The 24,891-nt window shown below is 38.7% G+C and overlaps 2 protein-coding genes across 2 annotated transcripts in view; one reads left to right on the top strand and one right to left on the bottom strand.

Annotated features, from left to right (window-relative positions):
- The window catches only part of LOC131688330 (ecdysone-induced protein 74EF-like), a 265,416-nt gene that overhangs the window by 61,484 nt on the left and 179,041 nt on the right, over window positions 1-24,891 (bottom strand). The gene's annotated exons all lie outside the window — the stretch shown is intronic.
- Window positions 15,336-19,271, top strand: LOC131688328 (helicase domino-like). Its single transcript, XM_058972531.1, has 3 exons — window positions 15,336-15,363; window positions 15,616-16,182; window positions 16,417-19,271. Exons 1-3 carry the CDS (start codon window positions 15,336-15,338, stop codon window positions 18,498-18,500), a joined length of 2,679 nt encoding a protein of 892 aa, XP_058828514.1. The 3' UTR covers window positions 18,501-19,271.

Here is a 24,891-nt window from a genome sequence, read left to right as displayed (position 1 = left end):
TGGACAACATCGATTCTATTGATTCAATAAAATCGATTTTTCTTTCAAAATTCTCATTGAAAAAAACACGATTTTTTCCACAATCGATTTTTTTTCCTCGAAAAACCGTTTTTAGGCATTGATTTTTCCCGGCTTGATGTTCGACAACATCGATTTTTTCGAATTAAAAAGATCGATGTAGCAAAATCGATTTTATTTTTCAAAATGCTCATTACTACTTTTTAACATGGATATGCAATGGTGCAACAGGTTCCCTATCATTGGCTCGAATCAATGCTAGTCGAAATGTCAGTTGATAAAATGTTCATCCGGAGAGTTTATTCATTTGGCTAGCGTTGCCAAATTTATTTTGCTAGACACCACCTAATGGGGCTACGCCACATCGTTTTTTCACGTATTAGGCATAGGCCCTATGTTTGAGTAAGCAAGACCATAGAGCTGATCATAGGTTGGCTTGCGAGAGACAGCCGCTTCCGATGGCGGGTCGATGGCCTCAGTTATGCAGCCAAGCTGTATCACACTGACCCACTTTAGACAGAAGAGAGCCGGATCGGAAGTTTCCTAAAACATAATCTGGAAAATAATAATTTCCTGACAACTCTCCATGTACCCGGTGAACTCCAACGATTTTGACACCTGGGCACCAGTTTGATACTACTGAATGAACCTTGTTTACCTTCCACGAGTTTTGATTCGAGCCAACAACATCAAGCCATTTCGACATGCCTAGTAAGTCCAGCCGGAATACTGATTAGAACGAGCCAGAATCTAATTCGAAGATATGATATGGTTTTATACTTGTGCGAATATCCCTAGGTGTTACATACATGATAATGATTTGTTGTGGTGAATAACGTTGTGTCACGGCTGAAAATTTTAGCGTCAGTCCTTTGGGAATCTAAATTTTTTAGGGGATTATCATCTATTCCGATCCGAAAAAAGTTCAGCTATGGTCTGACTACTTTCAAGGTTTATGATTTTTACGGAGACTCGGAGTCTTTGATGACGAATCTTGTTTGACGTTAATTTTAACACCAGTTGAGTTTATTCAGGAGAACTCATTTAGACAGGGGCCTAGAGCCCGACGCTAATTCAAAGCAATAAGAATACGAGGGTAGAGACAGAAATTATGAGATTTTAGAAATTTAAAGACGAACAAGGAGCTAGCAAGGCAAAAATGAGGCCACTTATCTTTATTCATTCTATGGGTGGATGCTGCCGATTCAAATATAATGATATGTACCGTAATCAACAATCCGCCAACCAGGGCATAGCGCTGAAAAAATTTCTCCTCAGTGTACTGGTCTTTATATACAGTCTCCTGAATAGATGCTCCGTACGATGCCTTCAAACACCAAGCGCCAATTGATTTCACGAATCTACTGTTCATTATTTGCGAATGTAACTTACACGAAATAAGTGATAGTCAAACGTCAAACGAACGAGCGTCGACGATTTTTTTTTTTTGGAAATCTGGCTTTTCGGTGTTTTCTAATGTTTTCAACCGCAGAAATGAATGTATCGCTTGATGATGGAACAAACATTCGCATCAATTCTTCGGATTTTTGTATGATACAGGCGAGTTGAATTCCCCAAAAAATCTTTTGTTCAGTAAACCGATCTGTACGTCCAGTCACCCGGAAAAATGTTCCTTCCGTCGCTTTTAAACACCTTGCATAACTGTTGTTCGAAAGTCGAACTGAAAAAAAGTAATAGTAAACATCAAAGGAGCGCAAAACGACTAAGGGCGCTAGAAGTAGAGGTGTGCGCCGATGCATTTTTAATCGGCGGCGGCGTAAGCAAGATTTTTGGCCGGCGGCGGCGGCCTTGGCGGCGTCACGCCGTTGGACCCTATCGGCGGCGGCGCGCCGGCGCGTGTCGGCGTGACGAAAATTGACGCCTATGTAACTAAAAAAAATTCTTGACAGTACAATTCCTTTCCCAAATTTTCGGTTTCTATTGTAACAGACTTCACAGCACATACAAACAAACGTTACAGTTTAAAGAAAATCTAAAAAAATCATCGCCCACGATGTACTAGCGACATTTGTTGAACACATTGCACAAAATGTAATTCTCGCAACCATATCAAATTTTTTTTTTCAACTGAGGCTCCAATAGTGCCCATCCTGCTTACCAAATGCAAGATGATAAATGAAAGGTGGAACTATTTTTACAGTTGTAAAATTTGAAGAATGACATAGAAAAATTGTCGATGTCGCATACTACGACTTCGCATGAAATAATGATTGCAATGGACAAATTTGAAGAATGCAGAGTAACGACTGTATTTCAATGACCCATAATAATTATTTATTGTTACATATTTGGGAAATTAAGCAACGGTAAAAGTTTTTGTTTTTTTTAGGAAATTAATTGTTGTTGTCGTTTCATTGTTTTTTGTTTCTATTTAGCCATCTTTACCGTAAGCCCGGAGACAATTGACAGCTCCCATATATTGAATTCATAAGCCAATTTTGGGGTGATTTGGTGATGTCCTGGCGGCTCGAATGGAGCAAAATTTGAAAAAGGCGCATCCCATTTATTATTTTCCATATCTGTGGAAAATAATCAATTTAAGCATTTCTACTATTTCTTTTTGCTGCTAGAATTCTGATAAAAACACAAATTCTATTCAAAACGAATTGTTAAGCTTGGTGGTGATGTACTTTCATTGGCCAAAATGATTTTCATTTACATTTCTCGAGATAAAAAGCACCAATAATTTAACGATTTCAAACTTCACACAACAAGAAAACCAAAACATGTTTAGGAAGGAAGAGAGCCGGTTGTTAAAAACAACGACTTCCAGCTAAATATATAATAAGATTTATGTAACTTTGCTGACGGTTTTCAGTTAGGGATAAATTTATTCTCTAATAATAGTTTTCTTTATTCATATTTTGGAATAAGCTTTTTCTAAATGTTGTTCTAGCCGCATTGATCGCATGCATAACACACGTAACGAAACACGCTTTTCTTTTGAAACTTTTTCGTTTCGTTGTTCGTGGTACTCATACAGAGAAGGCATACTAGCGACACCATCAAATCGGTGGTGCATATATGAAACAAGCACTATCTGTCAAGTTGTCTCTGGGTTGTTTACCGTCGCTCTTTTAGAATCCCGCAGATATCAGGTACCCTAACACGAGGCGTTATTATTGGCTTTACTGCGCAGAAATGTCACTTTTAATGATCGTGTAAGGACACCTTTCAAGGTAGATACATTACTGCATTTTCCAGGCTGATGTTTACTTTTACTTATTGTAAGTACAAAATCGCCACGATGATAAGGAATACGATTCCCTGGCACTACATTTTCTTACAACGTACGATCTGCTTCTATCTTGAGTGTAAAGTATGCTCGATGTGCTGGAATCATACAGATCTACACCCTGACGAAACCGTTGGTAATAGACGCAATAAAATATTATTGTAAGAAACCCGTGACCAAACGCCATCTCTCATTCCTGACGAAACCTAAATATACAGTTACTATCAATCATAATCATTCCACGACTTGACGTGTTAGCTCCTGTTAGGTTGAAACTGATCACTAAACAAGTCTGATTGAAAATGGTCTGAGCGTATCTCTGGTTTTCGTAGCACCTGCACCCGCCAATTTGTCCAGCAGTTCCGGGGACCAACAAATACTAATCCATTGCATACATTCGATACACCGAATCAATTAAATTACTAATATCCTGTTATGAGCTTACTCACCGATCGGCATCGTGTTGTAACTTAAGAAATGGTTGTGAACAACTCCCACCTTGGGCACTTCTACAAGAATGAATTTCACATTTCCGGCCCATATTGTTTGTTTTGGTTTGCATGAGATTAAAAAGACCGTAACGTTTTTGGGTGGGTGCGGAAACTAAGTAACGCATTCAGCTCTGTGTCAAAATCTCTTCACTAACGCCACCGATTTGTAATTAAAATCGACCGTTTTTTTCTACGGGTGATGAAAATTCATCTCGTGTTACGTCTTATTTGTCTGTGATACCGGGCTGGTGCAACTTACACTGAAAATCTTTCTTGAGTGGGGCTCATCTGTGCACCAGCGTCGCGAAAAGTCAAGATCACTTTGCTGAACTATTCTTCGAGAAAAAAAATTTAAAATAGGTCACGATTCAATCAATGATAAATAAACCTCGTATTGAAAATAATTTTTGTGTTTTCACAAAACTAGTTTAAGCAAAAAAAGATGACATTATACTCAAATGTTTAGTAGGTGGTTGTGTCTGAATATGTTTAATATTTTTATGATTATAATTCATAACTCGATGAAACATTGATTTGTATTAACTTTATTGACTAAAACAGTCAAGAATTGAACGACGTGCAACGATTTTCGTAAATTCTCGTCGTGTTATCGTGATATTTTAGTCTTGAGCTTATCGTTGGATTTTTTACACAGAGTCACGTGTCTTATAGTTTTCTAAATTATTTCACGGATATGAATTGTGGCTAGGTAATGTATTTTGCTCAGCGCAGTTTCATTTAATTCCGAATATTCCTCTGAATTTTAACAAAGGAATAATAGGGTCCTAGTAATGTCTTTGTATCTAATGCTCGTGCCTATGAGACTGGCTGCTAGCAGTTGTACACAATTGCTCACATAGAGATTTCAAGCAGAGCGAATAATCCATGAATAATAGTCTGAGTTCCTTGTAATTGTTTACGTAAGTACAATAAGAATATGTGAAAAATTAAAAATCATGAATTAAATCATCAACAGTTTCACGAGCACGACTGGTGAATCGTATGTAGCATACCAGGAATTAAGAATCGGTTAAAAAATCAATGAATAATACACTGCGTTCCAGTGAAATTGATTACGTGCAAAAATTTGGATCAGGCACATAATCGTAAATTTCAGGCACATATATCTTGAAAGTGGAAGTTTTTTTTTAAATTTGTGGACCATTTCACACACACGAATGGTGAATTGAAACTTATATACTCACAATCATAACCAGTTGACGAAGCAAGAATGGATCTTTGAATTGTATAACGAGGGTCGTGTAATGGTTTTCGAGAAAATATCAAGATTATTTTAATTTTGTAATCCAATTGACGACCACTAATACCAAATAATGATCAAGATGTGATAAATCTGGAATCAGTTAACGTTGTATATTCGGTCCATAGACAATGTTCCTAGGTTTGTGGATAAAATTTTGAGTCAACAATTTTAGAGTTCGCGAATTGTCGGCGCGGGTAAAATGCATCGGCGGCGCGCCGCCGATCTACCGTTCGGCGTCGGCGTGCGTTAAAAATTACCGGCGGCGGCGGCGTGGCGCGGAGGCGCACAAGTCTAGCTAGAAGACCAAGACACGGCTCTGGTCATCCATTGACCATGAAATTTGGCAAATATGTTATTAAATGTATTAGAAATTCCAATCTTCGGTACAATAGAAACTATCAAACACAAACTTATATCTGTAGTGGTAATTTCAGTTATAAACTTTAAGAATAATAATAAAAATTGTACTATTCATTATAGTTCAATAATACTGTTCAATTTATATTTTCGTTGCATTAGGCAGCACAAATCTCGACAAACTTGTGATTAGGGCATATAAGCCTTGAAATTCACTTTGGGAGGAAATTCCGAATAAACCATTATTGACCGAACATAGTTCACATCAGTCCCTGAAAGTGTAAACTTTTGTCTTTATTTTGACAGTCGGCTTATACGTCCTAATCACAAGTTTTCCGAGAAATAGTCACCACCAATACACCAATCCCCTAATCGTACTCCAGCCCACAACTTATTTGGTATTTATGTACTTTGAATGAATCATTCTATGGTTACCCATTCTAACGTCAGTTTAGGATTGTTTGGTGGCCGCTTTGTCCCACCAAACACAACATAATGAAAATGAAATTAGATTCTGAATTTCTTGTAGCAACGCCGGTTTTGCAAGATACTGATGAGACGAAGTCGAAATGCAACTCTATGACATCCATTTTGAAAATGATGTATTTAAAAATACCAATGCTATCTTCCGTGGTAGGTACAATAACGGCACAACACTTTAAATTTGAAGAGGTTCGCAGAAGAAAACAAATTATTTTTTCGAACTGAAGTACCGTCCCGAAGCACTAGGTGAATGAGAAAAATTTAAAACTACATATTGCAATTGTGCCTCCCATTTAAGAAGCAACCATAATCAACCACTAATAGCTCATAAAAAGATATCAGAATGTGCTTTAAATTGAGCGTGAATATCTATAAATAAAAAACCGCAACGAGATTCCCCGATCCGGCAGTCAGCGCTTTGCAAATCTACTTTCCATTTCATTCCCCACACGTCATATCATCGTCGGTCCCTGACCATACTCAACTACATATGTACGTATATACGGCGCTCGATCCAATCCCGTGTTCTATTCCCGGTTCATTCCCGTGAGCTGTCGCAAATCCTACCTAACACAATTAGAATCACCCATACAAACACTCAAGCAGCCAGCGCTCCCCATTCTCCATCCACATTCGGCGGCTCGAGCGTCACGAGACTCGATTCGGTTCCTGTGCTGTGCTGTGCTCCCCATATGGAGTCCCGTCCCGACCGACAGGCCGACACAGCCAGAAAGTAAACGTAAAACCCGAACCTTTCCCAACATGAAATTGAATGTTCCATCTTTGCCTTTCCATATAATAGCCCATACCAACATACCAACCGCTTGAGCATAGATTTATTTTTATATTACCTTCATCTGGTTCCCCTTTTCGTACGCTCGGTCGGTTTGTGCTTTGCCGGATTGCTCTCACCATTCGAACTCTCGTTTTGCGTTGCCCCACACTATGCCCTGCCGGTCCTGTGGGTGGTGGGTGCCTGGTTGGGTGGCATGTGAGGGCAAAAATTTCTCCGCTCATTCAAAACAAATTAAAAATACAAACACGACTGCGACGATAAAAAACAACTCGCGATGTGATCGTGTATTTGTGCAACACGAGCCGTTCGGCGAGTTGACCCTCGTGCATGGCCATCATCATATCAGTGGCAGTACTATTCCTGCTACTACTACTACAAAAGTACACAACCGAGGCTAACATCACAACTTCGGATGAACTGCCGCCGGTTCGTTTCGACTACTTCCCCATCGTGTTCGGATGAACGCTCTCACTGGCAGCTCTCAACACTCAGCTCTCTTCGTTGTCTGCTTCACTCTCGGCAGAACTTCGTGTCGGATGAACAACGCAAAGTTTATGCACAAAACGGAATCGGGCATCGAAACAAAACAGCAATCGCGGAAAAAATGCATGTTGATGTTACCTTCGCAAAGATCGGCTATGTTTAGAGGCGGCTTTCGGTGAGTTTTGGTTGGGCTCACGTTTCGCTCAGGTGCAAGGTGAAATGTGGCGTGTGGTGTACTTTGTAGTGGTTTGTTGTTGTTGTTGTTGTTGTTGCTGCTGTTGTAGTCGTAAACTAAAGCTGGCGAAGGGCGAAAGGGGTAGAAGATGTACGTATGTTTTAATTGTGGGTATTGTCTGTAGATCGTCTTCACTTCCGGCGTTTCTTGAATCAGCTGTTGTTTGCGGTGCCGAAATGTGTTTTAATTAGTGAATGCTGCCGATGAGTACTGTTGATTAATATGGTAATTATTGTAGTGAAATGAATTTTTAAGACTTAATAGATACTGCATTCTATTGAAAGCACCGCATTTGGTAGGTAATTGCTTGTTATTTCTGTGAGGAGCAGTCCAATAGTAGTACTTCTAGTCTAATGGGAATTACCCGAAAATGTCATGAGTCATGTTTGCGAAAAATGATGACCATCTTGCATACTGCAAATGTCAGTACAGCAGGAAAACGGTTTGTTTTTTTCCTTTGGATAGATCAACTATTATTTGTTATTGGAACACCGTTGGAAAGTTTATAGCGGAACGTTTCTAGAAGTCAACATTAATTTGAATTTAAATTTAGGAACATTTTACAAATATTTTCTTCAGCTAAATTTGCTCTCGAAATTACCAAATTTTTTCGCTCAATTCTTAATATTCAGTACTCGTTGCCATGAATGTTGTAGATCCGAGTTAAAGCATTTATCCGTTGATAATGATTACAAATTAATAGAATTATTGTTCAATGCATGTAAGAAATATAACTAGTTTTTAATGACTTTGAGCCATTAACGGGGGATATCCTCTATTAAGCATAGAGCTTGTCCGATCGACACTCCGAATATATTTGCTCACTTTGCAATTCATCCCGTCTCGAGTAGCGGAAATGTGAAAAGAGAACAGTTTGGAAAATTGATCAGCATTGCTATCGGCCGATATGAATTTTAAGCGAAGGTTTGTTTTTCTAATCCAGAATGGCAATCAATAAAAACTCGCGAGAAATTGTTATTCTCCACAAACTTTTGAGTTGGTTTAAAAAATAGATGCAGTGATAAAATTTTTCTGAACATTATGGGATAAGCAACCATGACCGTAAAAATGGATCATTTTGTGAATTTTAATTGAGAATATTGTGAAAGTGGTCATTTTTTTTGTTTTTGATGTAAAATGGTCATTTTAAAATCCTGTTTTTACGGCCTGTTTTGTTGGAGGTTTAAAATTGGAGAAGCTGGAACGAAAATTTCAAAAAATTGTTAATATCAATATCCTACTCTACTAGTCCTCATAGAGGAGCACAAAAATATAAATTATTTGAAAACAAAAAAAAACGATGCATTTTTTATAAAAAAAATATCATTTTGAAAAATTCCCGCATTTTGCATTTTATAATGACTTTTCGTTTTTTGTTTTGCTTTTTTTTTGTTTTTTTCCTTATTGTTTTTTTTGTTTTGTGCTTTTTACTCCGCAAATATTTGGTCACTTTGCTGTTCATCCCAGTTCGAGTAGCGGCAATGTCATTATGGGATAAGTTATGTACAATGCACATTATGGGGTAAGTCCGTTAAAACACAACAAAAAAAATCTTGTAACTTTACATCTTGCCAGATGCACATAAAAGGAGCGTCCCAATTCACATAAATTTACATTTAATTTCATTTCATGTTGTTTGGCTTTTCTTGGGTCATTCAGTCTGAATTTTACATCAATTTATCTCACAAAATTTAATTTTACATATCAGAACATGTAAAATCCTAGTATCAGACATGTAATTTTCATTTTTTCTATGAGTGAATGCGTAGCGTGGCTATTTTGGGAATTTTATTTGGGCTTATTGTGACTTTTTGATGGAAAATGGCCGCTTTAAAATTCAGTTTCTACGGTATTTTTTGTTGGAAACCCAGAAACTGAAATCAAATTTCCGAAAAAATATTACTCTATATCATAATGGGTCACAGAGAAGTTAAAATATATCAATTTCAGAAAAAGATTTGAAAAATAAATCGATATTTTTGTTTACAATTTTTTTTTTACATTTTGAAAAATCACCGAATTCTCTTTTTGTCTTTTGTCTATCGATTTTTGGTTTTTGCTTTTAGCTTTTAGCTTTTAGCTTTTAGCTTTTAGCTTTTAGCTTTTAGCTTTTAGCTTTTAGCTTTTAGCTTTTAGCTTTTAGCTTTTAGCTTTTAGCTTTTAGCTTTTAGCTTTTAGCTTTCAGCTTTTAGCTTTTAGCTTTTAGCTTTTAGCTTTTAGCTTTTAGCTTTTAGCTTTTAGCTTTTAGCTTTTAGCTTTTAGCTTTTAGCTTTTAGCTTTTAGCTTTTAGCTTTTAGCTTTTAGCTTTTAGCTTTTAGCTTTTAGCTTTTAGCTTTTAGCTTTTCGCTTTTCGCTTTTAGCTTTTAGCTTTTAGCTTTTAGCTTTTAGCTTTTAGCTTTTAGCTTTTAGCTTTTAGCTTTTAGCTTTTAGCTTTTAGCTTTTAGCTTTTAGCTTTTAGCTTTTAGCTTTTAGCTTTTAGCTTTTAGCTTTTAGCTTTTAGCTTTTAGCTTTTAGCTTTTAGCTTTTAGCTTTTAGCTTTTAGCTTTTAGCTTTTAGCTTTTAGCTTTTTGCTTTTAGCTTTTAGCTTTTAGCTTTTAGCTTTTAGCTTTTAGCTTTTAGCTTTTAGCTTTTAGCTTTTAGCTTTTAGCTTTTAGCTTTTAGCTTTTAGCTTTTAGCTTTTAGCTTTTAGCTTTTAGCTTTTAGCTTTTAGCTTTTAGCTTTTAGCTTTTAGCTTTTAGCTTTTAGCTTTTAGCTTTTAGCTTTTAGCTTTTAGCTTTTAGCTTTTAGCTTTTAGCTTTTAGCTTTTAGCTTTTAGCTTTTAGCTTTTAGCTTTTAGCTTTTAGCTTTTAGCTTTTAGCTTTTAGCTTTTAGCTTTTAGCTTTTTGTTTTTGGGTTTTGGTTTTTGGTTTTTTGTTTTTGGTATTTGGTTTTTGGTTTTGGTTTTTGGTTTTTGGTTTTTGGTTTTTGGTTTTTGGTTTTTGGTTTTTGGTTTTTGGTTTTTGGTTTTTGGTTTTTGGTTTTTGGTTTTTGGTTTTTGGTTTTTGGTTTTTGGTTTTTGGTTTTTGGTTTTTGGTTTTTGGTTTTTGGTTTTTGGTTTTTGGTTTTTGGTTTTTGGTTTTTGGTTTTTGGTTTTTGGTTTTTGGTTTTTGGTTTTTGGTTTTTGGTTTTTGGTTTTTGGTTTTTGGTTTTTGTTTTTTGGTTTTTGGTTTTTGGTTTTTGGTTTTTGGTTTTTGGTTTTTGGTTTTTGGTTTTTGGTTTTTGATTTTTGTTTTTTGGTTTTTGGTTTTTGGTTTTTGATTTGTGGTTTTGGTGCTTTGGTTTTTGATTTCTGGTTCTTGGTGTTTGGTTTTGGTTTTGTGGGGCTTGGTTTTTAGTTTTTGGTTGGGTTTGGCTTGGTAGTAATAAAGTAGAATTAACTAAACATATTCTTGAGATCCAATTGAGATTTTTGCGAGATGCTAAAATATTGTGAAACTGTAAACTTTTCTGCAACATGTCCTTTTCTTATGGTAGAAGTGTTGATTTTCAAATTCAATAGTGTAGTGACTAACATTCTTTTTTCTACAGTTATCTTTGTTTATTTTGTTATTTCCACCCTAATTGCTCTCTATTTATTTCGAAGAAAAACAACGTAATTTGTCATAAACCTAAGCGAGCACCAAAATATATAGCGAAACACCTCAAAAAATGCTAATTTGCTGCCGTACACTTCACCGTAAACACTCATTATTTTGGATGATGAATCATACCTTACATTCTCGCACTACAATTCAAGTGGAGACGAAGCCTATCACTGCACTGACAACATTGAAGCGAAGCAATACCAGTCTATTTTAAATATGTCGGCATCGAAATTCGATACGGAGCTGTGGATGTTGGCAACCATTTTGAGATGGTTGTAATGAGTATCTATGATCCGTTCAGACAAAGGTAAAGCGGTCAATGCAGATGTCGATGCACAGGCACGTCAAATCGACAATGTTTGGATTGTTGTCAAATTTGGGGGCTTCAAACGTGCAGCCATTAATTTCCGTAATCAAGCAAGGGTTAAAAGGAACCGGTATCATCACCTGTTTTTTATACACCTCGCCGACGTCGGCTGTACAACTTGGTAATGAGTTTTGTTCCATCAACGACCATGCGGTAGACTTGGGTGGAAAGCCCAACTCCTACCAGCAGAAGGCAAAGTATTCTTCACATTTCCTTTCGATCATGTCCATATGAGCCTGCCTAGTCCTAGTTTTCCGTTCTAAGTATATAACTGATTCGCTCGAGAATACCTATCCGTCTTTCAAATTCATTCCTTTCGTTTCTATTAGTCGTAAATTGGTAGCCAACAAAATCGATACAGTAGAACCTTGCGGTAATTAAAATATAGTAACAAAAGAATATTATTTATTCGGAAAACATCGACATCAAACCAGCTACCACATTTTGTTGTCATTCCAAATTCTTGATTCCGAACACTGTGCAGTATAGTATTCTCCTCGCATATTTTTCATTCTTCAGTTAATATACCAAGGATAGACGAACCCTAAATATTGCTTCTGAGAGTAGTGTAGAGTCATCGCCAAAAAAACAGCTCCCAACAACTCACGCCAAAAGAATCACTTTCTTTCCAACAGAGCAACTAATTAATTTGGTTGACAACTGCTTAGCATACACTCACTGACAGTACTCATAAGATCCCTATCAGCTGTCGACGGAATCATTGTATCGGGTCAGCTCAGCAGCTTTAGCAGCTCATACCGAGTGTAGCTATAAATACATATGGGATTTTCGATTGATTGGCACCGGTGTAGTGGAGTGCACTGAAACTGCACCGTTTTTGCACTTTCTAGCAGAAGTGCAGAAAACTGGGTATGTTCCATTGACACTTCTGCTAGAAAGTGCAAAACCAGTGCAATCCACTACACCGGTGTCAATCAATCGAAAATCCCAATAGAAACCAGAATCTCATCTTGTGCGCGATTCAAAAAACTCATACACCCTCACAAGCATCCACGCGGCAGGGTCATAAACTCCTCCATTTGGTATTCCTCTCTGTATGCGCTTATCTCAAAGACGGCTTGTTCTGAGCTCCGTTCTGGACGGCCGCCGTCGGTGATGGTTTTCTCGTAGGCGCGCACGGTGTTGCATAATGCCAGACACAGGCGCAGACTGCATTGCTTGCGGTTCGCGGGGATCCGGTCGAGTTGGCGGGCGTTCTTGGCGGAGGGCGTGTGGAGTTCTCGCAGCGATGTGCGATCAAAAAGAGGAAAACATGATCGAGAATCAAGCGGGCCCCGGTCCCAGAAACGCGCTGTGCATAGCTCTCTGCCTCATTACGGTTCTTATTACGCAATCCTTTCCGTCCCGCTTTGTGCTGCTGGGTACATTCCCGGTTCTTGTGGACCCAGTCGCGCCGTGATGCAATCGGAGAAGTGAAGAATGCAGAAGAACAAGCCGGTTCTCGGTTGATTTCCTTGTGGGTTGAGTGTGATATTTTTTGTTCTGCTTTGCTGTTCTTACGTGATGAGCAATAAAACATGTTGCTTTTCTGCATGTGACTTCTCCGCCGAGTCGAATCCTTTTAGCAGTGCAGTATGTACTGCTTTGCGTCACAAAGCTGGTGTGAATGGTTTGAACAGAAATATTTCCCTAAACCAATTTGTGTTCCCATGGAGACGCACGGTGTTTCGTTTCGTTTCTCGCACTCGAAACAAGATTCCTGCCCCAATCCTATTACTGTGCCGTGAGCCAATAGCCACTACACGAACTACTTTCTTTGTGGGATCTTTTTCGTTTGCTTTTGTTTTCGCTGCAGTAGAGGTCTTTCAACTGCATAGCAACTTGGCCGGTCAGCGGCACGGTCATTGTCGTTCCACGGACGGTGCTGATAAGTGCAGTGTAGAGTTACTATTTTTTGTTTGTCTTTTGTGTGAATTAGTATGTGTGTGTATGTTTTGCTTTCGGTTTGCCCTTTTTCGTTGAACCGTGCTGTAACTCAGTGGTCGCGTGTCCGGAGAAAGGCAGGTGCAGCCAGCGGAGAACGGCTTGCGAATCCCTCGTTCATGATCGACTTCAACCAGAGAGCTCAACTTCAGTTTGGGTTGGATGCTAAAAGATAGGTTACAACCGGTGAAGGGAAGAGATAACTGACGTAAAATAGTTGGAAAAGAGAGCCGGTGAACTTTTCTACTCAACGATGGTACCCGGTTCGGTACGGTTTTGGTTTAGAAAATGAAGTGTTTTTCGATTTTCAGCGAGAGACGGTTTGTGTGCGTAACATAATTGCACGTGTAAAATGAATAATTATGCCGTGTGCTACGGATGATGAGTTTACTCATACGTTTACTTCAATCACGCAGCCGAGTCCGATGGTGAAGGGAAAATTTTAAACGAAACCAAAAGTTGCTAACATTATGGGAAATAAACATGCGATAATAGAGCAGGGGTGGTGAAAAATGAAACGAATATAAAAACAATAACAAAACAATTTAGAGGCATGCTTGAGACGATGCAATTTTACTTGAGAATTAAGGTTGGACAGAGAAAGGGTAAAATTCGCAAACGAAAAACGCAGTTTTTTCCACACCGTATGTCAGATCTTCATAAAAATCAATCAGCAGTACTGTAACCACATTCTACATACGCTGATTGATTTTTATGAAGATCTGACATACGGTGTGGAAAAAACTGCTTTTTTCGTTTGCGAATTTTGCGCATTCTCTGTCCAACCTTAAGGCTTTATGGGCAGCTATGCTTAAAAATTTATGAACATTATGATTTGAGATTGATAAAAATATTAATTTATTGATTATTCATTTGACGCTTACCAGTCAAAACATAAATATTAAAAACTAACATGTTTAAAGTGTTATTATTCAATCCTTTGCAATCCTTACAAACTGGTTCTAGAGTAACTAAGGAAGAAATAAAGTGCCTCAATACATTTATCGTCCTTGGTGGAGAGAACTTCTCCATAATGCAACATACTTTTGATAGTGTTCCAGGAGACAGATTCTGCAATTTTTCATCGACTGCATTATCTTCATAGTACACGGGATTCTTGATTCTAATATTCTCAAACTCAACATAGTGTTTCATGTTGTTGCATGTTTATGCTTACATAATTCAGCTGTATAGTAGGGGAAAATGGTCGGTAGCCGGCACCCCTATGTAACTTTAGTCAGAAAGCAGATTCTGACAAATCTTATTTGTGTGCTATATTCGCACGTTATTTTCGAACCGACAGCTGAAGCAAACAATTTCGTATGTTCTTGAATATTTTTTGAACAAGATAAAATCTGCTCAAAAGTTTTTTTTTGATCATTCGCTTAGTGTTATAGAAAGAAGTAAATCGATCGAAAAAATATGCGCATTGAATATTTACGAAGTGAATTTACTCTATATTGTGATTCAACATGGAATGGCGACGAAATGCTCGCAATACTTTTTTTTTGGTTCAGTTTTCAAATAGGTTACTAAAGTCGTTTGTCAGCACTCAAGCATGGTCGGTTGTCGGCACCCTATTTTTATGGCAAATTCTGAATTCTCTCTGACCCAAATTAATATAAGTATTTTCGGAACGGGCTTGACGAGTATATGCCAAAGATTGATTTTTGACACAATTTTGAAAACCAAGATGGCGACATCCGGTTTAGTGTAATTCTCTATACCCTATCTATACAATATGGATATTTTCGACACAGTTTTTATGATTTGATACCAAACGTTCATAGGAGAGACTCCTATATACCGTTAAACTTAAAAGAAATTCCATACTCTATATCATCATTCAGAACAGTAATTCTTTCAACTATCTCATGTTTTACACTTATCTAGTACTAACTGAGTATAACCAGTAGTTAGCATAACAATAAACAAATCGCGCGCGGAAACGATTGTTTAGAACAGGAAATCTTTTTTTTGCATTCGGCATTCAATTTTTGCAATTCAAGATTAGTAAAATGTCCTCATACTACGAAACCGCTATACGTGTGCAATTCCAACGATCTATAAGAATAGTACCTGACACGAGAAAAAGGAAATCGCTCACAAATACCTAAGATTCGGAATTTTATTCAAGCGATCGCCGGAAAAACTTTTCACAGACACGGCAGAATACACAAAACATTCGCGGCGGAATGAAAAATTGAACGATATCGATTTATTAAAATATAAGCAATACTCCTCATAGACGGCAATTCGGAGTTTAATTTGCATATTTAACTAATTAACTGAACTTAGTGTTACTGAGGCTGGAACTAGTGTTGTCCGCTTATGTGGAACATCGTGCGCAAACGCTATGCTTGTCGAAGCGGCTTATAGAGGAAATCGATAGCACCCCAGAGCTTCCACCGCGCTGTCCAACGGGAAGACTGAAAGTGCACGTCCGAGTGCCTAATCAAACGGTACAGGAAACTATCAGTAGCAGCACTGGCGTGAGAGTTGGTACCAGTCCAGCAATGAAGACTGAAGGAACGCGCTTTGTTCCGATTGTAAATTCGTCACTAGTAGATAGGAAACCCTTGATCGAAGAAATCAGTTCGCAACCAGTGGCAGCGACAACGATTCAGTTAGACGATTCTCAGTCGTCGAATGTTAATTTACGAAAACGATGTGATATGACTAGTGGTAGTAATATTAGTAGTAATAGTAATAACAGTAGTAATACTACGAGTAACCGAGTTGGTGCTGGGCACGTTGCACAAATAGTGCACACAACCGCTGGAAGGCAAATCATTTTAACAACCAATACTAGTGGGCAAGTATCGGGTACTACGGGCACTACGCTACTGACGGCTAGCGGACAGCGTTTGACACTTGTGAATCGATCAGGAGTGTCGAGTCACATCACTAGGTTACCTACCGTCCCCAGACAATTGCCAGTGCAACCAAACACCCAGAATGCAGCTACAGTAGCAATCCCAATATCTTCGACGCTGGCGACTTCCATTGTGCAACAACTCAAGCACCATTCCTATTCGTCTACTGCCAATTTAACTCCGGAGGAGCTGGAACGGAAAGTTCGCACTGAATTCTAACTAGCCAGCGTAGAAGAATCTCGTAAAGAACGAAGAGGTCAAATTTTGGAACTGCTCGGTGGATGGAATCAGAAGCGCTGTGATTCTGCACCTATATATGGGGAAGATTTGCGTGAATCTGTTAGCAGAATTTGCGGTGAAAGCTTTACGGATGTTAATTCGGTTCCCATAACTTCTATCGGCAGCTATTACTGCGCGGAAGCACTTCAAAATCCAAGCATGAGCCTTTCGTTTGCCATCAAGACTATTCAGCAACGAACTGAAAACTTTCGTTCGTTGTTGAATAATTTCGTCATTTACGTACCTGCTGTTTGTGCCCCTGCACCTAGTCTCCATATATCGCACCCACATCCGTCTCGTTATAACGAGGAAAGAGAAACAGACAAAGAGATTCAGTTGACACTCAAATCCACCCTGAGGATGCTTCATCCGATCATCTCGGCGATGAGTACGCAGTTCCCCGATCCTCGCCTGATCCAATATGACTGTGGTAAGCTGCAAACCTTGGACCGATTGCTGAAACAGCTCAAATCGGGCGGTCATCGAGTTATAAAAAATTATTATCATGGTCATATTTATCTGCGTTTGGACGGTACGACCAAAGTTGAACAGAGACAGCTTTTGATGGAACGATTCAATGGTGATAAGCGTATGTTTGTGTTTATTCTTTCCACTCGATCCGGCGGAGTTGGTATCAATCTGACCGGTGCGGATACTGTGATATTTTACGATTCTGACTGGAATCCTACCATGGATGCACAAGCACAAGATCGGTGTCATCGGATCGGACAGACGAGATATGTCCATATATACCGTCTGGTCAGTGAGAAGACCATCGAGGAGAACATCCTTAAGAAGGCCAACCAGAAGCGTATGCTCGGTGATTTGGCAATAGAGGGTGGTAATTTTACTACTGCCTATTTTAAAAGTACCACCATCCAGGATCTTTTTGCGGTTGACAATGTTGAGGAAGATGCGTCCGCACGGCTAGCTGAAGTTATCGAGAGAGAAAAAGAGCGCAAAGAACGTCTTCAGCAGAGTTTAGCTGTTGCTAGTACCTCGGCTAGCAATAATAGCGCTGCTGGATCCGCCTCAAGTGCTCCACTGGAAGAAACCAAGTCGGCTATTAATGTATTCGAATCTGCGCTTGCTGCAGCTGAAGACGACCAAGACGTACAAGCAGCCAAATTTGCTAAAGCAGAAGCATCCGCTGATTTGGAAGAATTCGATGAAAATATCCCGATAGATCAAGAACTGCGCGAGCGAGAACCAGAAATGAGCAAGGCCGAGAAGGAGGTTCAAAATCTTATTAGTCAGCTAAGTCCCATCGAAAGGTACGCTATGCGTTTCGTGGAAGACACGGAAGGTACTTGGACTGCCATTCGGTTAAAGGCTGTCGAGGCGGAGATAGAGCAGCAGAAGCGCGGCTGGGAAGCCAACCGGTTGGCACAACAGAAACGAGAAGAGGAAGCAGCTCGCCAACAGGAAGCCGAAGAGAACGATTTACTGACGTTCTCTCGCGAGGATGCCCAGAATCAGGTTAATAAATCTAGCTCTAAATTTAATTCTAGCTTTACTGGAGGTAAACTGAACAATAATAATGTTAGTCGAGAGGGCAAAAAAATTATCCAACGAAGGGTTGCACTGGTAAAAAATTCTCACAAAGGTTTATTGGGTAAACGGAAGGAATCGGTCAAAGAGGTGAATGAAAGGGGAAACTGTAGGGCCAGGAGCAAATCAGTCCCACCTTCTATGGCTAGTAAAAAAGCTAGGAGATTAGCAATTTCGAAGCAAAGCGAACAATCATCGAATTCCGTACTCAGAAAAAGAAGGGAAAGTGCACATAACAATAATGTTAAGTCAGTAGATGCTCCCAAGAAACGGTTGAAGAAAAGTCCAGGAAAGCGAAATGCTAGCTATAACGAACATAAGGACAGGAGAACTGGCGATTCTGAGTCATTGAAAAATGACGAAACAGTGAAAGAGGCTAAGTGTAGTGAAGAATTTGATAGTGAATGTAGCTTGGATGTAATGATCGATTCGAATGATGCGCCGGACTCGGATTCAAACCAGATGTATAATTATTAATCATCTCAGGACGATGAATCCGGCAGTCAAAGTCAAGACGACGTTGATCACAAAATAGCGAACAAATCAGCTTCTTATGTGAAGTTGTCTGAAAGCGGTACAGGCGAAGATACGGCCAGCACGCCACGCACGAGATCTCGTGGTTCGGTTAAGATCAATTTATGGACTTTAGATGACAGCCCCATCCTTCCAGCTATCAAAAGGCCTAGAACAGCAGATAATTCTAGGAGTAGGAAAAATACATCGTCAGAACATCATACGCACAGTAATGAAATCCATTCACAAGAAAAATTTTCAGTTTTGCTTAATGAAACAACAAAAACGATCGAAGACAGTGCAAATGACGTGGATGAGAGCACAAACCCAGCGAACGACACAGTCGATATTAGTGACAGTGTAGAAACAAATGTGTGCGACACTATCAAAGAACTGAAAATTATTGTCACCGATGTGAAACAAATGAAGCATGCTAAAGTGTTGGATGGATTTTCAACAGCACATCGAACACCTTCGCCAAAATCTAGGAAGATGAAAAGGCCCTGTCCAAAGTCGGCTAATAATCGCACACTAGACAGTTGGGTATCTAAGACGTTGAGAACAAGTACCACAACCAGCGAGAATCTGATTCCAACAACAAATGATAAAGCCTCTTTGCAGAGCGGGCGAACGACACGTGCGTCGGCTAAAGTAGAAGGGATTGGACCTATTGAGAATGGTGAAGCGTGAATTTGACAGCTTTGTTAGTCAGTTTGTATATATGAGAGAGTGACAGACCACGGTAAAATTCAGACGTCCCCGTTACACCAGTTCGGGACAGTTTCCGGCCACAATAGCCAGAGTGCGAAGTGTGCGTGTGTGACGGAAAGTTATCCGTCGTAAAGTGCCAGCCCGTGGTTTGTGCGCTTGTTTATTTTGTGGTGTTGGATCGCCGTCGGGGGAAACTAATCATCAAGGAATTTTCGCTTCCCCGGCTAACCGCAAAGGATCCAGACGCACCAATCCGCCCTCGCTGGGAAGGATAAGCCGAACGAGCTTTGCTCTCCTTCCCAGCTAATAGCCAAGGAGGGTGAAGCAGGGTGGACAAAGGCTCCCCCTGGGAAGAACACTGCGGTGTCTTCCGGGATTCTTTGCGGGGAGCAAAGAATCCGGTGATTCATCACCACCGTCGCTAGGGAGGTTCCAACAAAGGAGCCAAGCTCACCTCCCTAGCTAAACGCCAAGGACCGCTGCCGGAGCAGCCAACGGAAAACGGGAGAACTCGGCCGTTGTAGTCCCGGCCGGTCGGATGAAACCGTCGCCTTCCTGTTAGCATCAGCAGTATCGGATCAGTTGTGACCACGAACAGCCACAAGGGAGAGTAGGTGAATAAAATCGGTAAATTTAGTAATTTATTTGTTTGTTTACCCTTTTTTTGTTATCTTACGAAAATCCGAAATTCGCCATGCTTTCATGTAGTGTGTAGCGCAATACCAAGAAGTTTTTCTCGCGAATGTTCGTGTCCGGCGTTATCTCGAAAGCAAGAAATACATCACAGACAAGTATGAATACACGAAGAACATGGTATACTAAAAGTGTTTTCATTCTTTTGTGCGAGCATGAACGGCTTTTTACACACAAGCGAACGAGAATTTCGCTGTATAGAATCAATAATTGCTGCGTCTAGTATCTCGAAACCAGCAACCAGCACATCCAGTGAAGTAATAAACAATAAAGATAAGGACGATACTCGGAATATTTTTTATGAATTCATTCATACTTTGTGGTTCACATTTTCAAGTATATTACGAGTCAACATATATAATTTTGGCATGGCCTTAATATTTCCAAGTGAACAATGTCACGAAACCTAGATAATTATTTATAGATTCATGTTTGGTTTGTAAACTGGTTCTTGATTCATAGTATATTATTCTAGATCTATCTTGCGTGCGCGTATTAAAACACTATTTGAGAAACTTGCGGATGTTGTGACCGCATATTGTTTTTCGGAAAGTAGACAGAAAATGATGAAAAATGGCGGCTTATATTTGCCTGAAGAACATTAGATTCGGTTTTTATGAGTATTTGAAGATTTTTTTTGAATTATCGATCACAAATATATTTATTTCTAAAAAAATTCTATCACCAAAACTATTTTTTCAGGAGATGCGTTATTTTAGGATATAAAACTTCTTCAAAGGTACTGAACCCTTAAAATTTGCGGTACTGAAATTATGTGATCTTGACTGTAAAAGACTGTTTTTTTAACATAAATATTCTTGTCTTTAAAAGTGCATAACATGAGAACTCGATTTTGTATGCTAAATTTATTTAAGCTGTTCCATTCACACGTAAATGTACACCATAAATACCCACCTGCTTTACTTGCTTTATTTTGCTCAATTTGTAATTCCACTGGGTGGTTATTTTATGGTTGATAATACAGCAAATCTTCAAATGCTTGTCCAAACCAGCCTGGGGACAACTTGACAGATAGTGCTTGTTTCATATATGTATCATTAATTTGATGGTGGCGCTAGTATGCCTTCTCCGTACGAGTACCACGAACAACGAAACGAAATAGTTTCAAGAGAAAAGCGTGTTTCGTTACGTGTGTTATGAACGCCGTCAATGCAGCAAGAACAACATTTAGAAAAAGAGTATTCCAAAATGTGGATAAAGAAAACAATTATTAGAGAATAAATTTATCCCTAACTGGAAACTGTCAGCAAGGTACATAAATCTTATTATAAATTTAACTGGAAGTCGTTGTTTTTTTTGGTTTTATTGTTGTGTGAAGTGTGTAATCGGTAAATCATTTGTGCTTTTTGCCCGAGAAATATGAATGAAAATCATTTTGGCCAATGAAAGTAAATCATAAAGCCTAACAATTCGTGAACATATGACATCTTGTTTCAAATTAATTAAGAACGTCAAGAATTCTAGAATGTTGTTTGGGAATATAAACGAAATATGTAGGATTTTCTACACAGTTAGCAAAATTTGTGCGCTTTCACCAGAATTCTGGCAGCAAACCGGTAGTGCCCGGTTTTAGCAAGAATGCTGCCAGGAATATACAATTATGTTCGACTCTTGCCAGAGTTTTGTTCGACTTTTGCAATAATTCTGTCTAAAAGATTTTGCGATGGTTTTGGTACGAATCCCTTCAGAATTCATTTCGCATATTACTCAGCTCCAGCCCGACAGAAAACTAATTGAACGGCGTCTACCGGAGAATTTCATGTTGGTTCGATTCTGAAGATTTTTGGAAATTTCAATATAAGTGGAAGTGGCTCGATTTTGAAACCCATCTTCTTGTATTTCTGAAAATCGATTTAGTTTTCTTGGATTATTTAGATCCAAAATGTAATCTATGTTTCTGTTAAGGTATGAACAGCTTCTAATTTGAACAGCGAAATAAATTTGGTGATAGAAATGCTTAAATTGTTCATTTTTTACAGATATAGAAAACAATAGATGGGATGCGCCTTTTTTAAATTTTGTTCCATTCGAGCCGCCATGACATCACCAAATCACCACAAAATTTGCTTATGAGTTCAATATATGGGAGCTGTCAAGTTGTCCCCGGGCTGGTCCAAACCGACCCTGACTTATTAGATACAAATGGAAAACGTCATTTTCCACAGTTTTCCGTCTACTTTCCGAAAAACAATACGCGGCCACAGAACACTCAGGTTGATTTTTTTTGTAGAACAGTGTAAGTTTACAAATTTAGAAGATATGCTAAGCATTTTCTCGTTTATGCAACTCTGCTCATAGCCTTGAAATTGCTACGTAGATTATTCCTCAAAAATTGGAATATTATTCAAGGGTTCAAATCTGTTCTGTGGTTCATAAATTTTAAACTAGTAGTGCGTAGCTGCTATCAACCAGTCTCAGATTCAAGCAGCTGACATAAATAACTTTTTGGACTCTGCACATTGTTATTCATATAATAAGGTTCAGCGTGAGGTCGAGAAAGAAATATTTACTCCGGGAAAACATGGGTATCTTTTTCTTAATTAGTTATGGAATTTGCATTTCGATTTGGTCTCATTAGAATCCGACACTAACTTAGTGATAGGACTAAGCTAGCGACGGATTGTCGCTAGCTTCAAAAACAAAAACGCTATTTGTGTCTGAGCAAACCTCTGGTCTTGCGTGATGTTCCGCAAGAAAAGAAGTTCTGCTTAAGCTGATGAGAATTATTGAAATTGTTCTTTTTCTTACATATTTTTTAAATTGAACAAATTAGTGAAATTCAGTACCCTGATATATGTATATTCACTTTTAATGCAAATAACATTAACCTATGTTATCATTTGACGAATCTGCATAGGAGAAAAGCCAAACAAAGGTCGTAGCAGCGGCTCAATTTAGGTTTTTTCTATTTACATCTCACAGATATAACTTACAGCCAGTACGCGATTCCGAACCGGTTTTGTCAAGTACTGATTTATGTCCTGTTTGCTGAATCTGAAGAAATGGCATGCAGTGAATCTTTTGTTGAATTTATATTACCTCAACGTACGGCAAATTGATGCCGCATACAACTCTCGAGCAAAGGGGTCATCACTCACCTAAAATGAAAACGAAAAATAAAATAATTAATTACTTTATAACGCCAAGAGATTTGTTGCATATCGTAGTGAAATGAAATCAGAAAAGTCACGCTTCTGAAGGTAATTCTAAATTACGTCGAAAGAGTTTGATATTTTCTTGAAAAGACAATGTGTTGATGACACAGAGATGTTATATTGAGAAACAAATCAGTGGCGACAGTGGCGCCACTCAGAGCGTTCTTGTTCATTTGTCAACAAAAACACCATGCTTTTTTTAAATAAATAAAGGGTGTTGCAATCAAAGATTCAAACAAGAATGAGTGTGAACCGGTTCAACTTTTTATTAGGAAAATCAGAACATGTTTCTTTTACAAGCTCAATTAATACAGAATAAAGAAAAAAATATTCACTAAAGCTTCCTTGGGGTGGACGCAGCGTAGTTGGTAAATCGATTGCCTTGTACGCAGCGCACCTGGGTTCGATTCCCGACCCCGTACATAGGGTTAGAAATTTTTCATAACAGATTTTTCTAACCCGAAGAGGCGAATGACCTTAAGGTTAAAACCTCTATAATCGAAAAAAATCTTCCTTTATAGCGAATGAGAATTACCGGGCTTTTGGTCTGACTCCTTCCATCAAGTTTTGCACAGCCTCCTTGGTCACTTTTCTCGTCACAGAATACCAGATTGCTTTGAGTTGCATATTACTGACAAAATCCGGTCAAAACAGAACGAAATAATTCTTGAGGAAAGGCGACAGCTAAATTTTCAGGCACTCCAGCAAATAAATTTGCTGGTTGATTGTCCCGATTGTAATGTAAATCGACATTTGACAAGCTAAGGGAACAGATAGCGTGCTACACGAGATATTTCTTTGCGGAATTTAACAGTTACATGTGTTTGAAAATCTCTGTAACTTTTTCTCTTCCAGTCAATGAACAATATTTCTGGCCAGAAAGCTGTTTCAAGTCTGCCTTGACGTAGGTTTCGTCATCCTGTTCCACGCAAACAAACTTCGTCAGCAACTTGGTGTACAGCTTATGCGATCGTTCTCTGGCCTACTTGGAGTCACCACCTTCTTGTTAGTTGACAGTCCGGCTCGTTTTTTAGCTCGATGCACAGTGCTAGATGACACTGCCGGTAACATCTCGGATGGAGTGGTTGGGCTTCCACCTGTAACAGCTGTCACTCTTTTCGATTTCTCCCCGATACAGTCTTCCTGGCTGTCACCAAATGTTTTCCGAACATATTTTGTTATGTTGTGGACAGTTGATTTGGCCACATTCGAAAATTTCGCCAACATGCCTCGGAAGTAGTTCGAATTTTCGCGATGCGCTAATGAAACTTTGGTCCTTTGCTCTACTTGCTTCGATGCCATTTTCACAAATGAAGAGCAGTTGTCGAAATCAGTAGGCATGAACCACACACGTACATCTTTAGAATGTGTACACACATATCTTTAGAATGAGGAGTGTGCAGATTTTTTCATTGAAAAAAATACAAGTTGAAAATTTTTCAATTCAATCAATTTTCGAACACCCTTTATTCATTCAATTTTGAGGAATGCGTGGTTCCAAAAATATATGTTTTATCAGTAAATTCATATTTAAACAAGGCTCCATTTAACAATATAAGAAATGTAAAGAGACGTCATTATGCAGTAAAATTATTTCTTACAGAAATTTAAAGCATCTCACTTTCATCCACATGAATGTCGACAGAAATTGCTATTGTCCTTTAATGTATTTATGTATGAACAAAGAAATATGGAAATCGGAAATTTCGATAAATTTGAAACCACTAGTCTTTTTGGATGCGATTACAATGGATCTTCAACCGACCATTATTTGT

Source organism: Topomyia yanbarensis, chromosome 3 (genome assembly GCF_030247195.1).
Source record: "Topomyia yanbarensis strain Yona2022 chromosome 3, ASM3024719v1, whole genome shotgun sequence".
Taxonomy (NCBI): Eukaryota; Metazoa; Arthropoda; class Insecta; order Diptera; family Culicidae; genus Topomyia; species Topomyia yanbarensis.
This window is presented reverse-complemented; position numbering and strand designations above follow the sequence as displayed.